General features: G+C 38.2%; 1 protein-coding gene across 1 annotated transcript; it reads left to right on the plus strand.

Moving 5' to 3' along the window:
• The first annotated feature begins 2,928 nt into the window (after positions 1-2,928).
• LOC139141408 (peripheral myelin protein 22-like) lies at positions 2,929-11,694 on the plus strand. The gene is made up of 3 exons (XM_070711031.1): positions 2,929-3,235; positions 8,901-9,041; positions 10,280-11,694. Exons 1-3 carry the CDS (start codon positions 3,019-3,021, stop codon positions 10,471-10,473), a joined length of 552 nt encoding a protein of 183 aa, XP_070567132.1. The 5' UTR covers positions 2,929-3,018; the 3' UTR covers positions 10,474-11,694.
• The last annotated feature ends 5,647 nt before the right edge of the window (positions 11,695-17,341 follow it).

Here is a 17,341-nt window from a genome sequence, read left to right on the forward strand (position 1 = left end):
TTTGATATTTTTGAAAATATGCACATTAGCTCAAAAAGGCAATTTTGGTAAATAATCTTCTTCATAACCACTGGCCAGATAGCTTTGATATTTTGTATACAGTTTCCTAGGGATGACCCAACTTAGATTTGTTCAAATTTTGATGAAGTATGCAAATTTGTATTTTTTGAGAATTTTTTGTCATTTTTGTCAAAAATTTATTTCACTAAAAGATACTGAAGGAATGGGTGAGCATGCATATATTCGACCCCGGTTTTAGACATGATACATGAAATCATCGCGAAAATGAATTAATGGTCATGACCATTAATTCATTTTCGCGATGGTTTTAATTAATTTGAAATGAAACTTAATGAAAAATGACCCACTTTGTCCCTTTAATCATGAATTGTGACGTTATTGTCAGGCGACCTCGGAAAGAATACAGGTGACACGGCGTTCTTGAAGTTAATATGGTTGCCATGACTTCCTGAGAAATTTTTCAATCTACATTAATTACTGAGATAGAATGGACACTTAGTGTTTCTTGACAGCTAGGCAATGCATTAAAGTGAAGGCTGTCCTCGATTTTGTGTCTAATTTATTCTTTCTAGATGACTTCTTTGTCAACGGTGTTGCACTATCAACCGTGTTGCCCTTGGGTGTTGTCAGCGCCTTGTTCAAGGTCTCCGTCGTTATTGCCGTTGTTGTTGGCAATTTGAATTCTACCAGCCTAAAGCACAAAGCACATTGACGATCGGTAATCGAAGTAACATTTTCTTCCCCGACAAACAGTTGTGTCTATCCATCCAATACGACCAGTGTATTCGGGAAATGATCTCGTTATTTACGTTTAGAACGTGATATTGTCAAACAGATTTCGATGGATTTGTCTACAAAAGCAACGTGATACTCTTTATGCTAAACTGCCAAAGTATATTACATTGTATATTAGATACCTAATTAGATACCTAATACCGATCAATCAACGTTAAGAATGAGTTTCCTAAATATTTTGATCCACGAATTCAGAGAACAACGAATACAGATACTGAGAACAAATCTAACTTCCATGCTGTACTTTTTGTCGTTCAGATTTTGTCTTCAATTCAAGTACCATAATTATGTAAAATGTAAAATACACCACATATTTCATATATTTGAGAGAGAGAGAGAGAGAGAGAGAGAGAGAGAGAGAGAGAGAGAGAGAGAGAGAGAGAGAGGGGGGGGGGGGTACTGAAATTACGAAGCGGGTGTTGCCAATGATATTTTGTGACATGTGGATAGTGCTTCGGGTTTTCATTGCTGCTTCATATCAAAGTATAGTTCCCTCACCGCTAAATGACATAAGGGTATTACTTAACTGGCAATGGCGCAGACGACACTACGAATGTGTAAACTTCAAGAACAAGATCATACTGTATGAGACACTGTACAGACAATCACTTGGTAGACTGTTGTAATTAAAAATCATTGTAAAAAAGAAGAGACCATGAGCAAAAGAACATAAGGAATGAGACAGACATGGAACATCATCACGCGCTTTCTAACATCTTACAAAAGTCTCTTTTTGAGAGACCAGACCAGTTTACAAGAATGATATGAAATTGAACTATTAACTAGATTAAACACTCAAAGTGGGTCAGTACCTCCTCTTAGTGTGATCAATCACTTTGACAAACAAGAGGATACGAAAGCCTGGGTTTCAGATTTCCATGCAATTTTGTTCGACAACATTTTTCATTAACCAACAATATCATTTAATTAAAGATGCCCACGAGATCACAATATGTCAACTTTTACATGATCAAACAAATTGTCACAATAGCAACAGAACACGCGTACTTTCAATTAAAGTAGGTCACAAAAACGAATGAGCTGTGACTATAAATACAGACTTCAAACAAACGTGATAAGTGCGACATTAATGGATGTTCGCAAATTAGAACCATCGTTCCATGTCTGAGAGACTGAATTGTAGAAAATTTTAGACATTGTGCGCAACAGTGGCACACAGTGACAGCGGCTTTGCGCACAATTGCTGCAGGTGTATCGGGACGGGGCATCGACAGCGTATGGTGGCACCATTGACACCAAGTGTCGGTAACATACACGAGGCTGACCCGTGAATGTATCTGTGTTACTGATATGACCAGGATGCGCTGTTTACACATATTGTTCCTGTTCAAGATTAACAATTCAAGTAAATAGGCCTAATAACTAAAAATGAAATAATTTACAGCTATTACATACTGTATATAGTAATTCCACGCTTTTCTATAGGAACCTCTATAATATGCTTATTTTTACCGCTGCGAAACACTCGTTTATCCGAAATATACAACCGTTCGCATGTGATTACATCTCAACCAGCGAGAAACAGAATACTTATCTCAGTGTTAACTCTTCTGCGTTTATATTCACTTCATGTCCCCGTGATAATTAGTATACGGCTTCAAGATGCCGTCGAAACTAGTTCTTCGAGGTAGGCGGAATAGAGTCCAGTTTTGTTGCCATATAATATTAACATATTTTACTATAGTACGAATATCATTCTACAATGTGTACACGCTAGGAGATTCTTCCCCCCTGCTTAGATGAAAATCCGACAAGTTGGAAAATACGCTTGGCTAATATGTAGCTGCTAAAACAAACTGCTTAAAAAACTCAAAATATTTCCCACTACTTCAGATTGATATTTGAGAGTTTATAATATTAGCAATTCTTTGGTTGGCATTTAAAGCAGAAGAACTCTGCATTCTGCTTTTCCTTTAACCTTCGAGTTGGGCATCCCGGTACAGCCACCGCCGGAGAAAACTGTACCTTTGTGATGCGGTCAGAACTCAGCCGAATTTTCAACTGAGTTCAGTGAATAGGAACGGCTGGCAAACCAACGGCATTGCTATGAATAATTTATTGGCTAGAACTAGTGACCTTACGGGAAAGGCAACTATAACGTTCATTTGAATCCCCCGTCCGATGAATCGAATACTTTATTCTGTCGTGTAGTATCACTGAGAGTAGACTGACATCGTAATTATGGGATCTCCAATTCTACCGTTCATCGGTATCGGTTTGACCGTGGTTGCTGTGCTCTTCTACATCATCGCTACTGCTACAAATTCTTGGGCAAGTATAGACTTAACACTCCTAGTCGTCAGAGTAAAAAACACGTATGGCTTGTGGAAAACCTGTTCCCCCTCGGATCCCAACGGAAACACTTGCGTTAGTATGACTGGCAAGGGACTAATAGCTGGTAAGTATGTACGGACCTTTGTGTTGTGCTTAATTTAATTTAGGATAAGCTCGAGACGAGGTAATATATTGTTTTTTAATCATGTCTTTTTTACAAACAATGCATTTTCAAGAGCAGAAATATATATTTTATATTTATCCCCAAAGTTAACGGTAATTCTTTGTCAACAGACCGAAACATTTACAATTTTACAATTCTACACAATATTGATCTCAATTCAACTAAAAACATAATGCATCTATAAAGTTGATGACCATATGACTAAGACAGTGTTAACACGTTATGCAGCATCACTGCAGGACTTAAATGAGGATTAAAATTTTAGGACTAATTTAAATGAAAAAAGCGCCCGGTTTTTATAACTGCTGTAATCTGTAAGTGGGTTTGTTAATTTTCTCTAATCTGCAGAGATACTTCATCATTTCAGTCATTTTTGGCGACAATTGCATGCTAAGAAACAATGCATTAATTTTTATCTCTATTTGTACCGGTAGTTTTTCCACATATTACCCAGTGTTGAATTATGTTGATCATGTTCATGTAAGCTGGTCTCCTTGCAGACTCTCCTTCAATGCAAAAGTATGAAATATATATATATATATTATATATATATATATATATATATATATATATATATATATATGGTGATGGTGTTGGTACGGTTAGGTGCGTGTCGCGATAGTGTTTTGAATTAATCCTGGAGCCATGGTAACAGTGTGTAAACAGTAATTACATTGTAACATTGCAAACAATACGGTCATTTCGCTAAAAGGCATTTGAATAATTACCAATTAGTCGTTGACATCGACATAGATAGTTGGTGATGGTGGTGGTACGGTTAGGTGCGTTCCCGATACTGTTTCCAATTAATCCTGGAGCCATGGTAACACTGTGTAAACAGTAAAGACATTGTAACATTGCAAACAATACGGACATTTCGCTAAAAGGGGCTGTGACGCCACTTCTGATCCATGTTTATAAAAATAATAAAGGTGATCTCCGATCGCATCCCTGTCGTGTTAAACTATCACCCTTTTAACTATAATAAGCCCATTTGAGGAGTTTTCAATTTGAAATAACGCTTCTAAAACCCGTCACATTTTTTCTGCACCCAATCATTGCATTGCGACGTGACTCCAATATCAAAGACCGTCTTGTTCGTTCCCGTTTGCCATCTCACAACGGCGCAACTGGCACATTATAATGTGGCCGCCATTAGTATAGCACCTGTCCCTACACTTTCACAACTAATTTTATTCAGGGTCCTCACGGAAGAGTCAATGTCTCCGCCTCATATTCACTTGCACGTCGACCAATATTGTCTAATGTATTAAATGGAAACGATGCAGTATGCTATATATTGGCGAAACGAAACGTCGTCTAGGCGACAGGTTTGTAGTACATCTCCGCACTGTGACCACCAAAAAAAAACCTCGCATACCTGGTGGCTAAGCATTTCTGCACAGTGTTGACTTTTTCCCGGCATTTTTCTCCAAGACCAGTCGCGAAGTCGTGGCTTTCAGGCCTTTAACTTGTTTCAGTAATTTTGCTCGAAAGACCGGTTGCAAGGTCATGACTTTCAGGTCACCAGGTCGCGACTGTAGAGTGTTGATTTTTCCCGACACTTTTTTCTCTACGACTCGTCGTGAGGTCATTGCTTTCAAGTTTTGACATTTTTTCAATATTTTCTCTCCGCGACCGGTCGCTAGGTCGTTCACGGCTGTAAATTGTTGAATTTTTCCCGACATTTTTTTCTCCACGACCGGTCTTAGGATAGTTGCTTTCAGGCCTTCTTGACTTCTTCCAGTAACTTTTCTCCACGACCGGTCGCGAGCACAGGCGCTTACACCGTCACTCCGCGAAGCCAGGTCGCGAGGTTGTGGCTTTCAGGTTTTGGACTCTTTTCAGTATTTTCTCTCCCGGCCGGCTACCGGCGAGCCCATTTCCCTTCTACTTATGAATAAAAAGTTGTGTACCGTCCTATTTATTTACGAGTTCATGAATATTTTAAGTGTCCATTATTTTACGGACGACTATGTCTGTGATCGTCACGCCTCCTCTCGAACACAGGTTGGAGAGGAGATACGGACTGAGAGGAGATAAGGACTGGTAAGTAATATAAAAAGTAGTCAGACGGTTTGGAGGTGAAATCTTTATTTGAAATAGGTTATCGAGGTCATATATATTTAAAAAACTTTACTCCCATAGTTATTCCTGTTTACTGAGAATCAGACCTGTAGCTTTTTAGGCTATGCCATAATCAGGTAATGCATAATTAGTGAGGCACAGGATGTAGCGCCCTAAGATCCCAAAATCTTTCAAATATGAAGGGTAAAGCACTTGTGGTTACTTATTTATAGGCATATATGAAGGTCATTGGGGTCACGTGATATATTGTCAAAAAATTTTCCTCCCATACTTGTCCTTGTGTACCAAAAATCAAACCTGAAGCTAACCAAAATTAGATATGCGCGCAATTCATAGGGTACAATAGGTAGCCGGTTATGTGTAACTTCGTCAAAACACTTTGTTTCCATACTTACCTCTGTATACCGAAAATCAGACCTCTCGCTCTTTCGGCAAGCCAAGCCTTATATATGTGCGAAAAATGAGGTACAGTATGATGTGAGTGTCAAAGGTCAACAGCAACCAAAAATTAAATTTAAAGTATGTAATTTGGTCCCATACCTGACATTGTTCACACATCCACAACAGCCCTCTAAGACTCTTGTAAAGGCTAGAATAAGATATGGTCAAAGCTTTGCAGCAGAGTTATAGGGCAGGTCAAAGATCATTGGAAAATGGGGAAAAATACTTTAAAAATCTTCTTCCCAAAATCGACATGGCCTGAGAGCTTGAAATTTGGCATGAAGGAACCTTGCCATATGGTCTACAAATAAGGTCAACAGAATTGATCAATCAATTTTATGCAAATGGGATTAATTTTAAACTTGCATTAGAAGATAGCTTCTGGGTCATGTGACCAGTGGGCATGGTAACGAAACGAAAATTTGATCTTTGAGTTTTACCTATGTTCCAAACTGCAAGTCATTTTGCGCAACGTATTCGAATGGGAGCTATAATACATGAAAGTAGGTCAAAGGTCATTCAAGGTCATCTAAAATTGTCAAAAAATGTTGATCCCATACTGACTCTAATGAATCGAGAACCAAACCTGTAGCAGAAAGCTGAACTTCAGTGAAACCAATAGTGGCCTAAGCCCCAGAGAGCTTATATACATATACACACATACAGTGCATGAAATCAGCCGTTTACACTTCCGGTTTAGCAACTTCCGGTTGTCACAGGTTCGTCACCGGTTCAATGGCTGATCAGACTTGACCGGCAGAGAACCGTCGGTTGTTTACCTTGCGATACGTCAGCTTATCCGCTTCATAGGCCGGCGTATATGACATGGCTTAAATGTCCCTGAACCGCCATGGTTAAGCTAAACTTATGCATCGGTTAGGGCCACGTCGGTAACGTTGAATCAAATACTCGGCGTAACCCGTTTACAACATCAAAATTCTGTTGAAACTTTGTATTTGTAAAATGCGAAGTACTTGCTAGCATAACGTCACTTACTAATCGTGTAACATGCTAAGGTATCGGTATCTGCCCGTGTGATTTTTGCGATTTACAGGACTTAGGTACCGTTCAGTTTTACGGCCGGGGGGGGGGGGGGGGGCGGCAAATCCAGGGGGGTCATCATAATTTTGGAATCCGCAAAGGGGGGGTCATCGCTTTTCACTGGTAGGAAAGGGGGGGGTCACCACATTTTCAAAAACATAATACCAACAATAAAGTTCACTTTATGCCATGGCCATGATCGACCCTCTTTACCGGCGGGCCACCTTCAGCGGCCCACTACAATAAATATACATTATGTATTACCCATGACCCTCTTAACGGGCAGACGCCTTTGGCGGCCACTCCAATTAGGTTTACTTCATGCAATGGCCATGATTGACCCTATTTACCGGCGGGCCGCCTACGGCGGCCCACTACAATGAATTGACTTTATGTAATACCCCACGGCAATCTTACCGTAAAATTCCCAATTGAAGCCGCGGCTTGTATTAGGAACATTTTTGAGGGACCCCTGGGATCACGCACTGAATAATGGTAATGGCCGCGCACCTTCAGCGGCCCTGTCCAGTAAAGTCTACTTTATGCAATAGCCATGATCGACCCTCTTTACCGGCGTGCCACCTTTGGTGGCCCACTAGAATAAAGTTGACTTTACTTAATGGCCCATGACCCTCTTAACCAGAGGCTGCCTTTGGCGAACCACTCCAATAAAGTTTACTTTATACAATGTCCATGGACATGACTTGTCTATGGAAATGAAGTTAAAAATTGCCTTACAGTCGTCCTAATTAACAGACGTTTCAATGCATGTGGCTGAGAAGTTTGTGCACTGGCATCGAATAAAGTGCGCCACGTACCGGAATTCAAATCCAAACCATGCGGGTAAAATTTGACACATGGGTTTTGGTTATTTTTCAGGGGGGGGTCATCAATTTTTTTCGTCTGACAAAGGGGGGGTCATCTTTTTTTCACAAAAAATGCAGGGGGGTCTATATTTTTTGAACACCGGCGACAAGATTTTGCCGCCCCCCCCAGGCCGTAAAAACTGAACGCTCCCTTAGTTGTACCATTACCTCCATGATTGCACTATCATAGAGAGGGAAAGCGAGAACTGCACTAGTACTGTAAGTTTATGTTGGCCTACGTTTCGAGTACCTTGCAGTCAAAGAAACGGCTATATGGGGTGAAACACAAGTGCTTCAGAAATTACAACAATCAATCACAGCGGGAGGAAGAAGTGTGATTTAATGTTTGTCAGTCAGGCAGTCTGTTAAAGAAATCGGACACTGCATACCAAACGTCGGTTTCGACTTTTGGGAATCGAGCGCGGTCCTATACAGAGCGCGTAATCTCGAGAAAGCTTTATTTAATATGACCAGTAACCTTACTTAAGTTTCATGCATCCTACAATCATCAGACAGAAGACGTGAAAGGGATTCTTAGCTCATAGTACATATATAAGAGTGTTGAGCTAAGAATCCCTTTCACTTCTTCCGTCTGGTGATTTCGGGATGCATGAAACATATAAGTAAAAGATATCTTTACTTTGTACTTGAAGTAATGTTGTTACATTTATATATATGGGTTAACTTTATTAAAGTTGGCTAAACTTACTATGTACATTGAAGCTACCAGTTAAAACAATAATGAAAGTCATTCACATTTTTTGCTTCTTTTAATTACTGTTTTGTATATGTAACAAACTTTCCCGATTGTGGATATATATCAATGGATTCACATGATCAAAATTAACGATACTTGTGATGGACAGTGAAAATACTGAGTTACAAAATTATTGAATGTCATTTACCATTTCTACTTCAGCTAAGTAATTTGCATATGTAACGAACTTTCCTTATAGGGATACACATCTGGACTGACTTGATCAAAGTTAACGAAACTTGCACCGAACATTAAAGAATAATACTGTTGCCATCGAGACGTACAAGTATGTGACGTAAAAATTGATACATTGAATTTAACACAAGCTGAAAACTGCAAACAATAAACTTTCATTTTTTCGTCTATTTACTCTGAAATCTAGTAACGGAAAAAGGAATTATTTTGTATACAGGTGCAATCACTTTCTCCCGAGTTGCCATGATCGTGTCAATATTGGTTGCCATAGGAGCTCTGCTTATTCCTCCCCTTGTTTACTTCAAGAAACTCAAGAAGAAATTTGTGAAGGTATCTGCAGGACTAATTATTGGGACAGGTGAGTTTTGCGGGTTTTTTACTCCATCACCTTTAAAAATAAATATTGAAGTTAGTAAAACCGAGGTTTTAAACCAATATTTGTGCATTTCAGCTCTAATATGCTACAAATATGGGATGAGTCGATGCGCTTCTGTCTGTCACTATATGACTGTCTGCCGTTTAGTATGTATGTGTATCCGTCAATTGCACACCCTTGATAGCCTAAATGTGTATCATCTGAGTATTATATATGGTATATGCCGATACATCATAAGGTTAAGATGTTTCTTACAAAAATTACTAACATGTTTATCCCAAAATGTGCAAGTGAAAATTATAATGTGAATTTTGTACTAATCGCATTACTCTTTTGAATTTGAACACTCAATTGTGCCAAGAGGTATTTCATATTGAACATGCAATTTTGATATGCAGTGATATATGTATCTGTAGCGTCAAATTGTGCGTAAAAGCAACAGTTAACAGTAGACCTACTTGAATTTCTGAAGAGCTGGTGTTTCGTTGATGAAGCATCGTATTTTGAAATTTCATTTCTTGTATCTTTTCTTGTAGCTGTTCTCATTTAATATGTACATATCTAATCGTAAAGTGACTCTAGACGCTACAAGCAGCTTTTGACCTGTAACGGACGTTTCTTAGTGTGGCTCACTAATTAATAGGTTGACATTACCTACAGCCAAACTTTCACTATTTATCCCGGGGAGATCTTTGCTAGAATGCAGGCAAATTACAAAGTCACAAATAACACATTTGTGATTTCGGTCGAAATTTCCCAACAATTGTTCAACTAATCAATGACAATTGTTTGCATGCTCCTTTGCCTGTTACAGTTGCTGAAAGAGACTAGTATGAGACTAGTATTCTATGAATGACTTATAAATATGACAACCCTCAGCAAATATGAGCCATTGCTTTTTCTTAAATTATCTCTTGATTCATGGTTTTATCAACTTTTTTGTATAAATGAACTTGCAGAAAAAGGAAGCTTGCAGATGATGTTGACTAGCATAAATGACATAAAATCAAAATATATTACAGTAAATTCTTCTCAGCTTAAAATGAGCCAACACAAACTGTAACATTCGGAATTCAACTATTTGTTCCCGAGGCCCATTCTGCCATTGCCCTTATAATGCCTAGGCTACCTTCGATGTTTGTGCTTCTGTTTGTGTTATGCCCTTTAGAAGGGTCTAAATGTATTATTAATTTTTATATAATCCTGTTTCTGTCTTACAGCTGTGTTGGTGTTGCTCGGTACCATCTCATTCGCAGTGTACAAGGTAATAAACACGTTACTGTACAGCTTCGGTTACTCCATCATCCTCGCCTGGATGTCCGTACCGATCGCCATCGTAGGTGGCGTCCTCATTTTGCTTGGTGGTTTGAAAACTCCAGTCAAGTTTATGAAGAAAGATGTTTCGCTTGCTTAAACGATCTATTGCTATACTTCATAGGATGATAAAAATGTCAGACCAATTGCCACGTCTGATTATAGACAAATACAGACGTATGGTTTTATTGTTAAAAACACGCATTGTAACCACATGGCCTTATGGGAAACGTTTATCAATTCTAACCTATTTTATACTCTGTAACCTCTCAACTCAAAGCTATAGGTGATATTCCAGTCAGAACATGCTTGAAGATTTTTGATGCAAAAATATCACCAATTTTGAATTATTGCTCAGAGGTATGGGGGTATATTCAAGCGCCTGATACAGAAAGAATTCATTTGAAGTTTTGTAAATTTCTTTTGCGCCAACATGGTTCAGTTGTTAATATTGCTGTGAGAGGAGAGCTGGGAAGATTTAGTATGAGAGCGTTAAGATTTCCAAAAATGATCAAGTTCTGACTACGTTTAACAAACGTTGATGTTAACAGATATATTTTTCATGCGCACCAGGAGCAATGTAAACTTGCTTAAAGAAACTGTGAGTGTTGGGTAAAGCTGTGAGATCTCTACTGTTTCACAATTGGTTTGCCGAGGCATGGTACAATCAGGGAGTTGGTAATGAAACAAAATTTCTTTCTGAGTTTAGACAGCGTTGTTAAGATATAGACCTGCAAGAGTGGAACGTCGAAATTAGTACATACAGCAGACTACAATCTTTTAGACTTTTTAAAACTGCTCTACTGATAGAACCATACCTGCTCACCACCACGAAGCCCGTTTTTAAAGCCACTTTAACATCCTATCGGTTATCTAACCACTCACTTCATATTGAACAAGGTCGACGAAAGAATACCCCACGTGAAAATAGATTGCGTATTTGTAACAATGGATGCATCGAAAACGAATTTCATTCTTTATTACAATGTAAGTTATATGACTCAATCAGGGTAAAATACTTACCTGCTCAATTTCTTGTCAACCCTTCTATAGATAAATTTATACAACTTATGTCAACACAAAAATACGAACGTCCTAAGAAAGTTAAGCTTGTACTTATTTTATGCACTTAAGAAAAAGGAATTTGTTAACTGTTTTGTTTTTTCTATGTTGTCATCGGCAAATTCTTCTTCCTATTCCCTTTTGAAAGAAATTCACTGTATTTCATTTACATTCCCAAGGTCACTGTGTTCTGTAACTATTTCTTTTTCTGTAATGTATAAGAAAATTCCAGTACATAGGGCTGGAGGCCTACAGTGCAAGTGGAATAAACTATTATTATTATTATTATTATTATTATTATTATAATTCTAATGATTTTGTTACAATTTATAATTTGTAGATAAGCCAGATTTTACAAAATACTTCCACCTATTAGAGGGGCTTTTCGACTTGAAAATCAACCACTCTTCACAATTAAGTCATTGTCTTTCATTATTATTTCTGTGCTCTACCATTTCTCTGTCAAATTTAGGAACTAGTTTTAACATATCAGGTTTAGATACATTATGTGCATATAGGTACGCATACATCACTGACTGGGCATTGCTTTTACACGTTTTAAGTTAGCTTTTTGTCATCAAGAACAAATATAGTCCTTGGTTTCTTTAAAAGATGATATTTTCTTGAGTTTTACATAAGAGCAGTATTTCAAAAAGAAGGGACCACGATAATGCAGAGTTTTCTCTGGACAGCGCAATTGCGCAAAGTGCGCATTTCGAGCTACTGACAGCGCGGAAATGCACACAAAACACAGCAAGGGTGACCCAAATGCATAGTGTAGTGACCTGTTAAATTGCTGTTATTGTTTCTAGTAATAATACTCCGTCGGAAAAGACAAACATTGCCCTGTCAATTAGCTTTGGTGACGTGCATGAAGTGGCGTGTATGCAACCAGCTTTATAATAGAATAGCCGTTGACATAGTTGCGGTTTAGTCTCCATGGATACTATTGCAAATTTTATATTCATGTTTTGATAGAGGTAAAGTTTTGAGAGCAGAACTTGAAGCTATGTATTATCGACGGAACTATGGAAATATCCAGCTTTAGCACTGTGTAGACACGCTGGATGCAGTGACGATCTCAGTTGCGATAAAACGCAATCGTTTGATCACCGCATATGCATATTTTCGTGGATTTAAGCCCCTAAATTCGCACGAAATCTTATCCAAGAAACAAATACGTCAAATTCTCAGTCGCGCAAACCTGTGGGTGACAAATCGACAGAGCAGAAAGAGCAGCTGAGCTCATCACAAGCTGACAAACATCATGGTGTCGATGATAGCACGGGTTTTGCATGCGACATGGACGGCCAGACTAAACTGGGTAATGCTCGTAATGATATCGGGAAAGTGCTTCCTAGGAAGGCGAAATCAACATCAATATATACAAAGTGCCCTATTCAATCAACGAGCAGAGAAAGCACTGATGTTGGGAAGCTTTCCATGAGCTGCTGTATTTTACATTAAGTCATGTAGTCTTTATATATATATATATATATATATATATATATATATATATATATATATATATATATATATATATATATATATATATATATATATATATATATATATGTGTATATATATTATATATACGTGTAGTCTTTACGTTATGCGATGTCGTGTCGTCTAATGTTTATTTGATGTTCTCTACAATGTCAAATGATTGATTAATGCATACAGAAATAATAGGGGTGGGATCTGTTTTGTAAAAGAAGTGGGCATAGCATTCTATGGCCCAGCATCAATCCACTCGTAACGTACCTGCCAACACATGCGTGCTGCAGTCGATTAGCGGAAGTCAGCTTACTCCACCCCTCCCCTCCAACCCTACCCCCCGAACATCGCTGAAGCCGAAGAGGGGACGCTCGGCGACCTGTACACCTGTAAAACCATTAGATTTTGACCATGCGCATTTTGCTTGAATAGCTCATTGAACCAAGAGAGAGAGAGAGAGACAGTCTCGGCAGACTTATTTCAACAGGAAAAATGTATAGCGTCTGTTAAGGACCTTGGGAGGACTGAAAACACCTGGCATGGAAAGAATCTTACTCAAAAGGCTCTGCTCGGTGCAAAGACAACACAAACTTTGTTTTGATTGTAAGTGTAGGACAGCTACATGTACTTTGTTTGATTGCCAGTCAAGGACAAAAATTAAAAGACTTTGAGAATATTTAGAGCTCGACTAATTGAGACATCCAACGACCAGAAACTCGACGACTCAACCGAACTTGACAAACGGCGATGGCTCGACACTGCATGTAACTTCTCGAATACGGGCTGGCACCTCGCGGAACATGTTTATTCGGAAAAAAGAACGAGCACCTTGGTGTGTTCGATTCAGGTACATAAACTATTATGATCCTATGGTATTTCAGCTCCCAGGCCTCGAAAAATCCAGCGTGACATTATTATTTTCTTTTCCTACCCATCATCACTGATGAAATCCCATGAGGCTAAACAAATAGAAATCGTTTTTAGTCACGACTAAAAACAGTGCGATGACGTGATTATTTATTCATTTTAATTCCGGGCAGTCGGTCAGAGTACAGTTGACAATAATTGTCGCAAGTCGAACTCTGGCAATCTAAATACTATAGAAAGAAGTAGTTTGTATAAGGCACATCATCGTACGACTTCAATGCTTTATTTCATTGTAGGTCTCTGCTCAAATCATAACGGATGGGGTCAGATTTTTGCACGTAGTCACTTGCACGCATGCGCTTGTCTACACACGGTAAAATGTTTAAAGTGACTGAAAGATCCAGTCGTGTTTAGTTCTCCGCAAGCTCCGATCTCCTCGGAGTCTGAGATTGCTGAGACCCGTACACGACTAAATTTTTGGTGCATTGGCGTTATAAGTGCCCAACTTACTGCTTCTCAAACTTGCTGCGTGCCTTTTCTTTATTGATTGACCGATTTCGATCGATTCAACGATAAGAAGGGGCAAAAATCATGACAAGACTTTGTTTTTGAAAAAAAAAATTCAACGGTTTGTGGTTTTGCAAAGGGCAAAACAGTAACATACATTCGATATAAGTAGAAACGACGGTCTAAAGCCCAGTTATTGTCTCAGATCAACAGGTCATCATCTTCACTCGTAACAACGGTCAGAAAAAGACTTTCCAATATCCGGAAAGTGATTTTTTCTGGTTACCAAGTGTGTTGACAATGTTTTCTTTAACAATTGCGAAAGAGTTCATACATTTTCATTCTTTTCCGTGATAAATTTTTTCTTGAATACATCTGTCTCGTCCCATTCGTTTGGATTGGCAATAAATAATCGCTGTTTCTATATGAATAGTTGGATTATGAACATCAATAAAATTTGCGAACACATCAGACACAAGAATAATGCAAGAACTCTCTGTACCTCATGGCGGGGCAAATTCCAAGAAATTTCAGCCAGCTCGTCAGAAATTACCGTTAACTGGGTATATGCAGAAAATTATAATATTGGAGTTTTTGACCTTTTTACAGTCAATATATGCCAGTTAAAAGACATTTCTAACACTTTTGGGCTCGTGAAAAAAGTGTTAATCCAGCGGAAGTTCTGAGAGGCAAGGACTGATAAGTGGGGTTACGATGTCTTTAAGTTTAACATAAGTTTCTTCTTCAGATACAAATCAGCATTTGAGCACAACAAAAGTCAGGTGAGACAATTGTTGGTAAAGCGACTGTTTCACCTCCTGGCCAGTTTTAGACGTAAAAGGCAGAGTTCCTATGATAGAACTGTCTTCCCGCACACAAGAAGATCGATCAGTTGAAGATTGTTCATTATGACAACGGTACTACCACGTTCTACAATTTGTCAAATGGAAAACTGACGTCATGACGCACTCTCGATCGTACTCGCCGAATAGACGACATGCAACCATCATATATAGCAACCTTTATTTCGGAAAGTGTCGGTCGTAACTCTCATAATTTCCAATGTAATTAAGTTTTCACTTTTTGTAGTATATCCAGTGGACAGAAGCTCTACCAACGTTGTCAGTATGGTTAGTGGTGATAAAATTCTTTTCAGTAAACCACTCTGTGAGCTTATGGATATTATTGATTAAGGCAACAAATGAGATGCTTACTGAAATTGTACTTAAAGAATGCTTATAACACTTTCATTCTGCAAATAACATCCTCAGCTATGCCATTTGCGTACATTTTCTCGACGAAAATTTCTTTCCATTTACGTTATACATGCCGTTTCTTAAACTGTTGGAAATCAGGAAAAGCGAACTTAAAGCTTATGAAGACTAGATGTCACACCATACATTTTCACTACTGTAGTAGTAGAGTATGACCTACTCAGGGATAACATTATTTCAGGTTGATAAAAAGCGTTATGAGTAATATATGAATCCAAATTACCGAAAGTTGTGATGCACACACACATATATACATACACAAATAGAGACAGAGCGAGAGGGAGAGAGAGAGGGGGGGGAGGGAGGGAGGGAGAGGGTGGGGGCCTGAAGTAAGCATTTGCGTTTGGCGATGAAACTGTGGCTTACAAATTAGGAACAGGTATGGCGAAAATGATTAGAGATTAGGTCAACGACAGAAACATAATGTGTGATGACGTAAGGTTGTGAAGTTCTTACGATTATATAAACGTAGTCCGGTGAGCCAACTATTTAACACGAGATGATGAGAGTAGAAATTAAATAGTACATATCTTGCCACTTACCGAAATGTTAAATTCTTGATTATCAGGTCTTCCGTCGCGACGTAAATTGGAGTGATCATGCAACAAGCCTGCGCTTATTTATTGGTCTCTTGCATTCATAGCGTGCTGCCTTTAACCGTATCAGAAAGAAAGATGTATTATCCTATTGGAGTTGAAGATACCAAAGCTGGACATGTCAGGCTTTGTAACGCATCCAGATATTTCATATTCTTTGTTACGACGATTTTGTTATCTTATTGTGATGTCGGTTCTTTTGACCAGACGTTTTGGGTTTTTCTGTAGAATGAGTATCTTTACCACTTCAGTAACATGAGAAACAAATTGTCACAGCAAGAATTATATAACTGGCAGCTGATTGGTATATTAAATTAGGCAAGTTGGGCGTTTTCCATATTTTCTCTGTGTACTTTGCCTAGCACGTTTGGTCATAAACAAAGACGTCTGCCTAACATTGTCAATTCATTTATTGATTGATGGAACTTTAGCAAAGAATATCGCATTTCAGCATTCAGCGAAAGATATCCATGTGACTTGAAATACTCCCGTCTTTCATCATATGTTACGGGTGCAAAGGTTTTTTTTCCGGCAATTTTACCAGGTCTTGCTATGATCAACAATATGAGCAAAATTCAACAAAATTGGCGCAGCAATTACTGAGATAAAATCAAATTTGACGAGTGCATTGAAACAAAGAATATAGAACGTTTGATATCAAATTGAAATGCTTCTTTCACTAAACGGACATATTGTTGCTAGTAATATTTGTACCAAAAGTTCATCAAAATTTTGCGGTTCAATCGAAATATTTCACATGCAAATAACTAATAAGCGGTATGTATGTATGTATGTATGTATGTATGTATGTATGTATGTATGTATGTATGTATGTATGTATGTATGTATGTATGTATGTATGTATGTATGTATGTATGTATGTATGTATGTATGTATTTATATTTATTTATTTGTCTTTATTTGTTTATTTTCATTTATCCTAAGTAGACAACTGAAAGAAAGAGCCTTCAGAGATTTTGGTGACTGAAACAGGTGTGTATCACTTATAAAATGTAAATGCCTCACAACTTACTTAAGGACTAGACGTTGTGTAGGCAAGCTAATTATAAATGTTGTAGCAGTCTTTTAGAGTATACCAACGAAACTTCATGACATTGAAAATAATGAGCATTCAGCACAATGTAAAGATGCTGATCAATAACCA

The sequence above is a fragment of the Ptychodera flava genome, chromosome 10, assembly GCF_041260155.1.
Source record: "Ptychodera flava strain L36383 chromosome 10, AS_Pfla_20210202, whole genome shotgun sequence".
Taxonomy (NCBI): Eukaryota; Metazoa; Hemichordata; class Enteropneusta; family Ptychoderidae; genus Ptychodera; species Ptychodera flava.

What these genes read in the sequence shown, in the direction of transcription:
- LOC139141408 (XM_070711031.1), top strand. Translation starts at nt 3,019, where the DNA reads ATGGGATCTCCAATTCTACCGTTCATCGGTATCGGTTTGACCGTGGTT. An exon ending in TGGCAAGGGACTAATAGCTG is followed by an intron (nt 3,236 to 8,900) that starts GTAAGTATGTAC and finishes TTTTGTATACAG; the next exon opens with GTGCAATCACTTTCTCCCGA. An exon ending in AGGACTAATTATTGGGACAG is followed by an intron (nt 9,042 to 10,279) that starts GTGAGTTTTGCG and finishes TCTGTCTTACAG; the next exon opens with CTGTGTTGGTGTTGCTCGGT.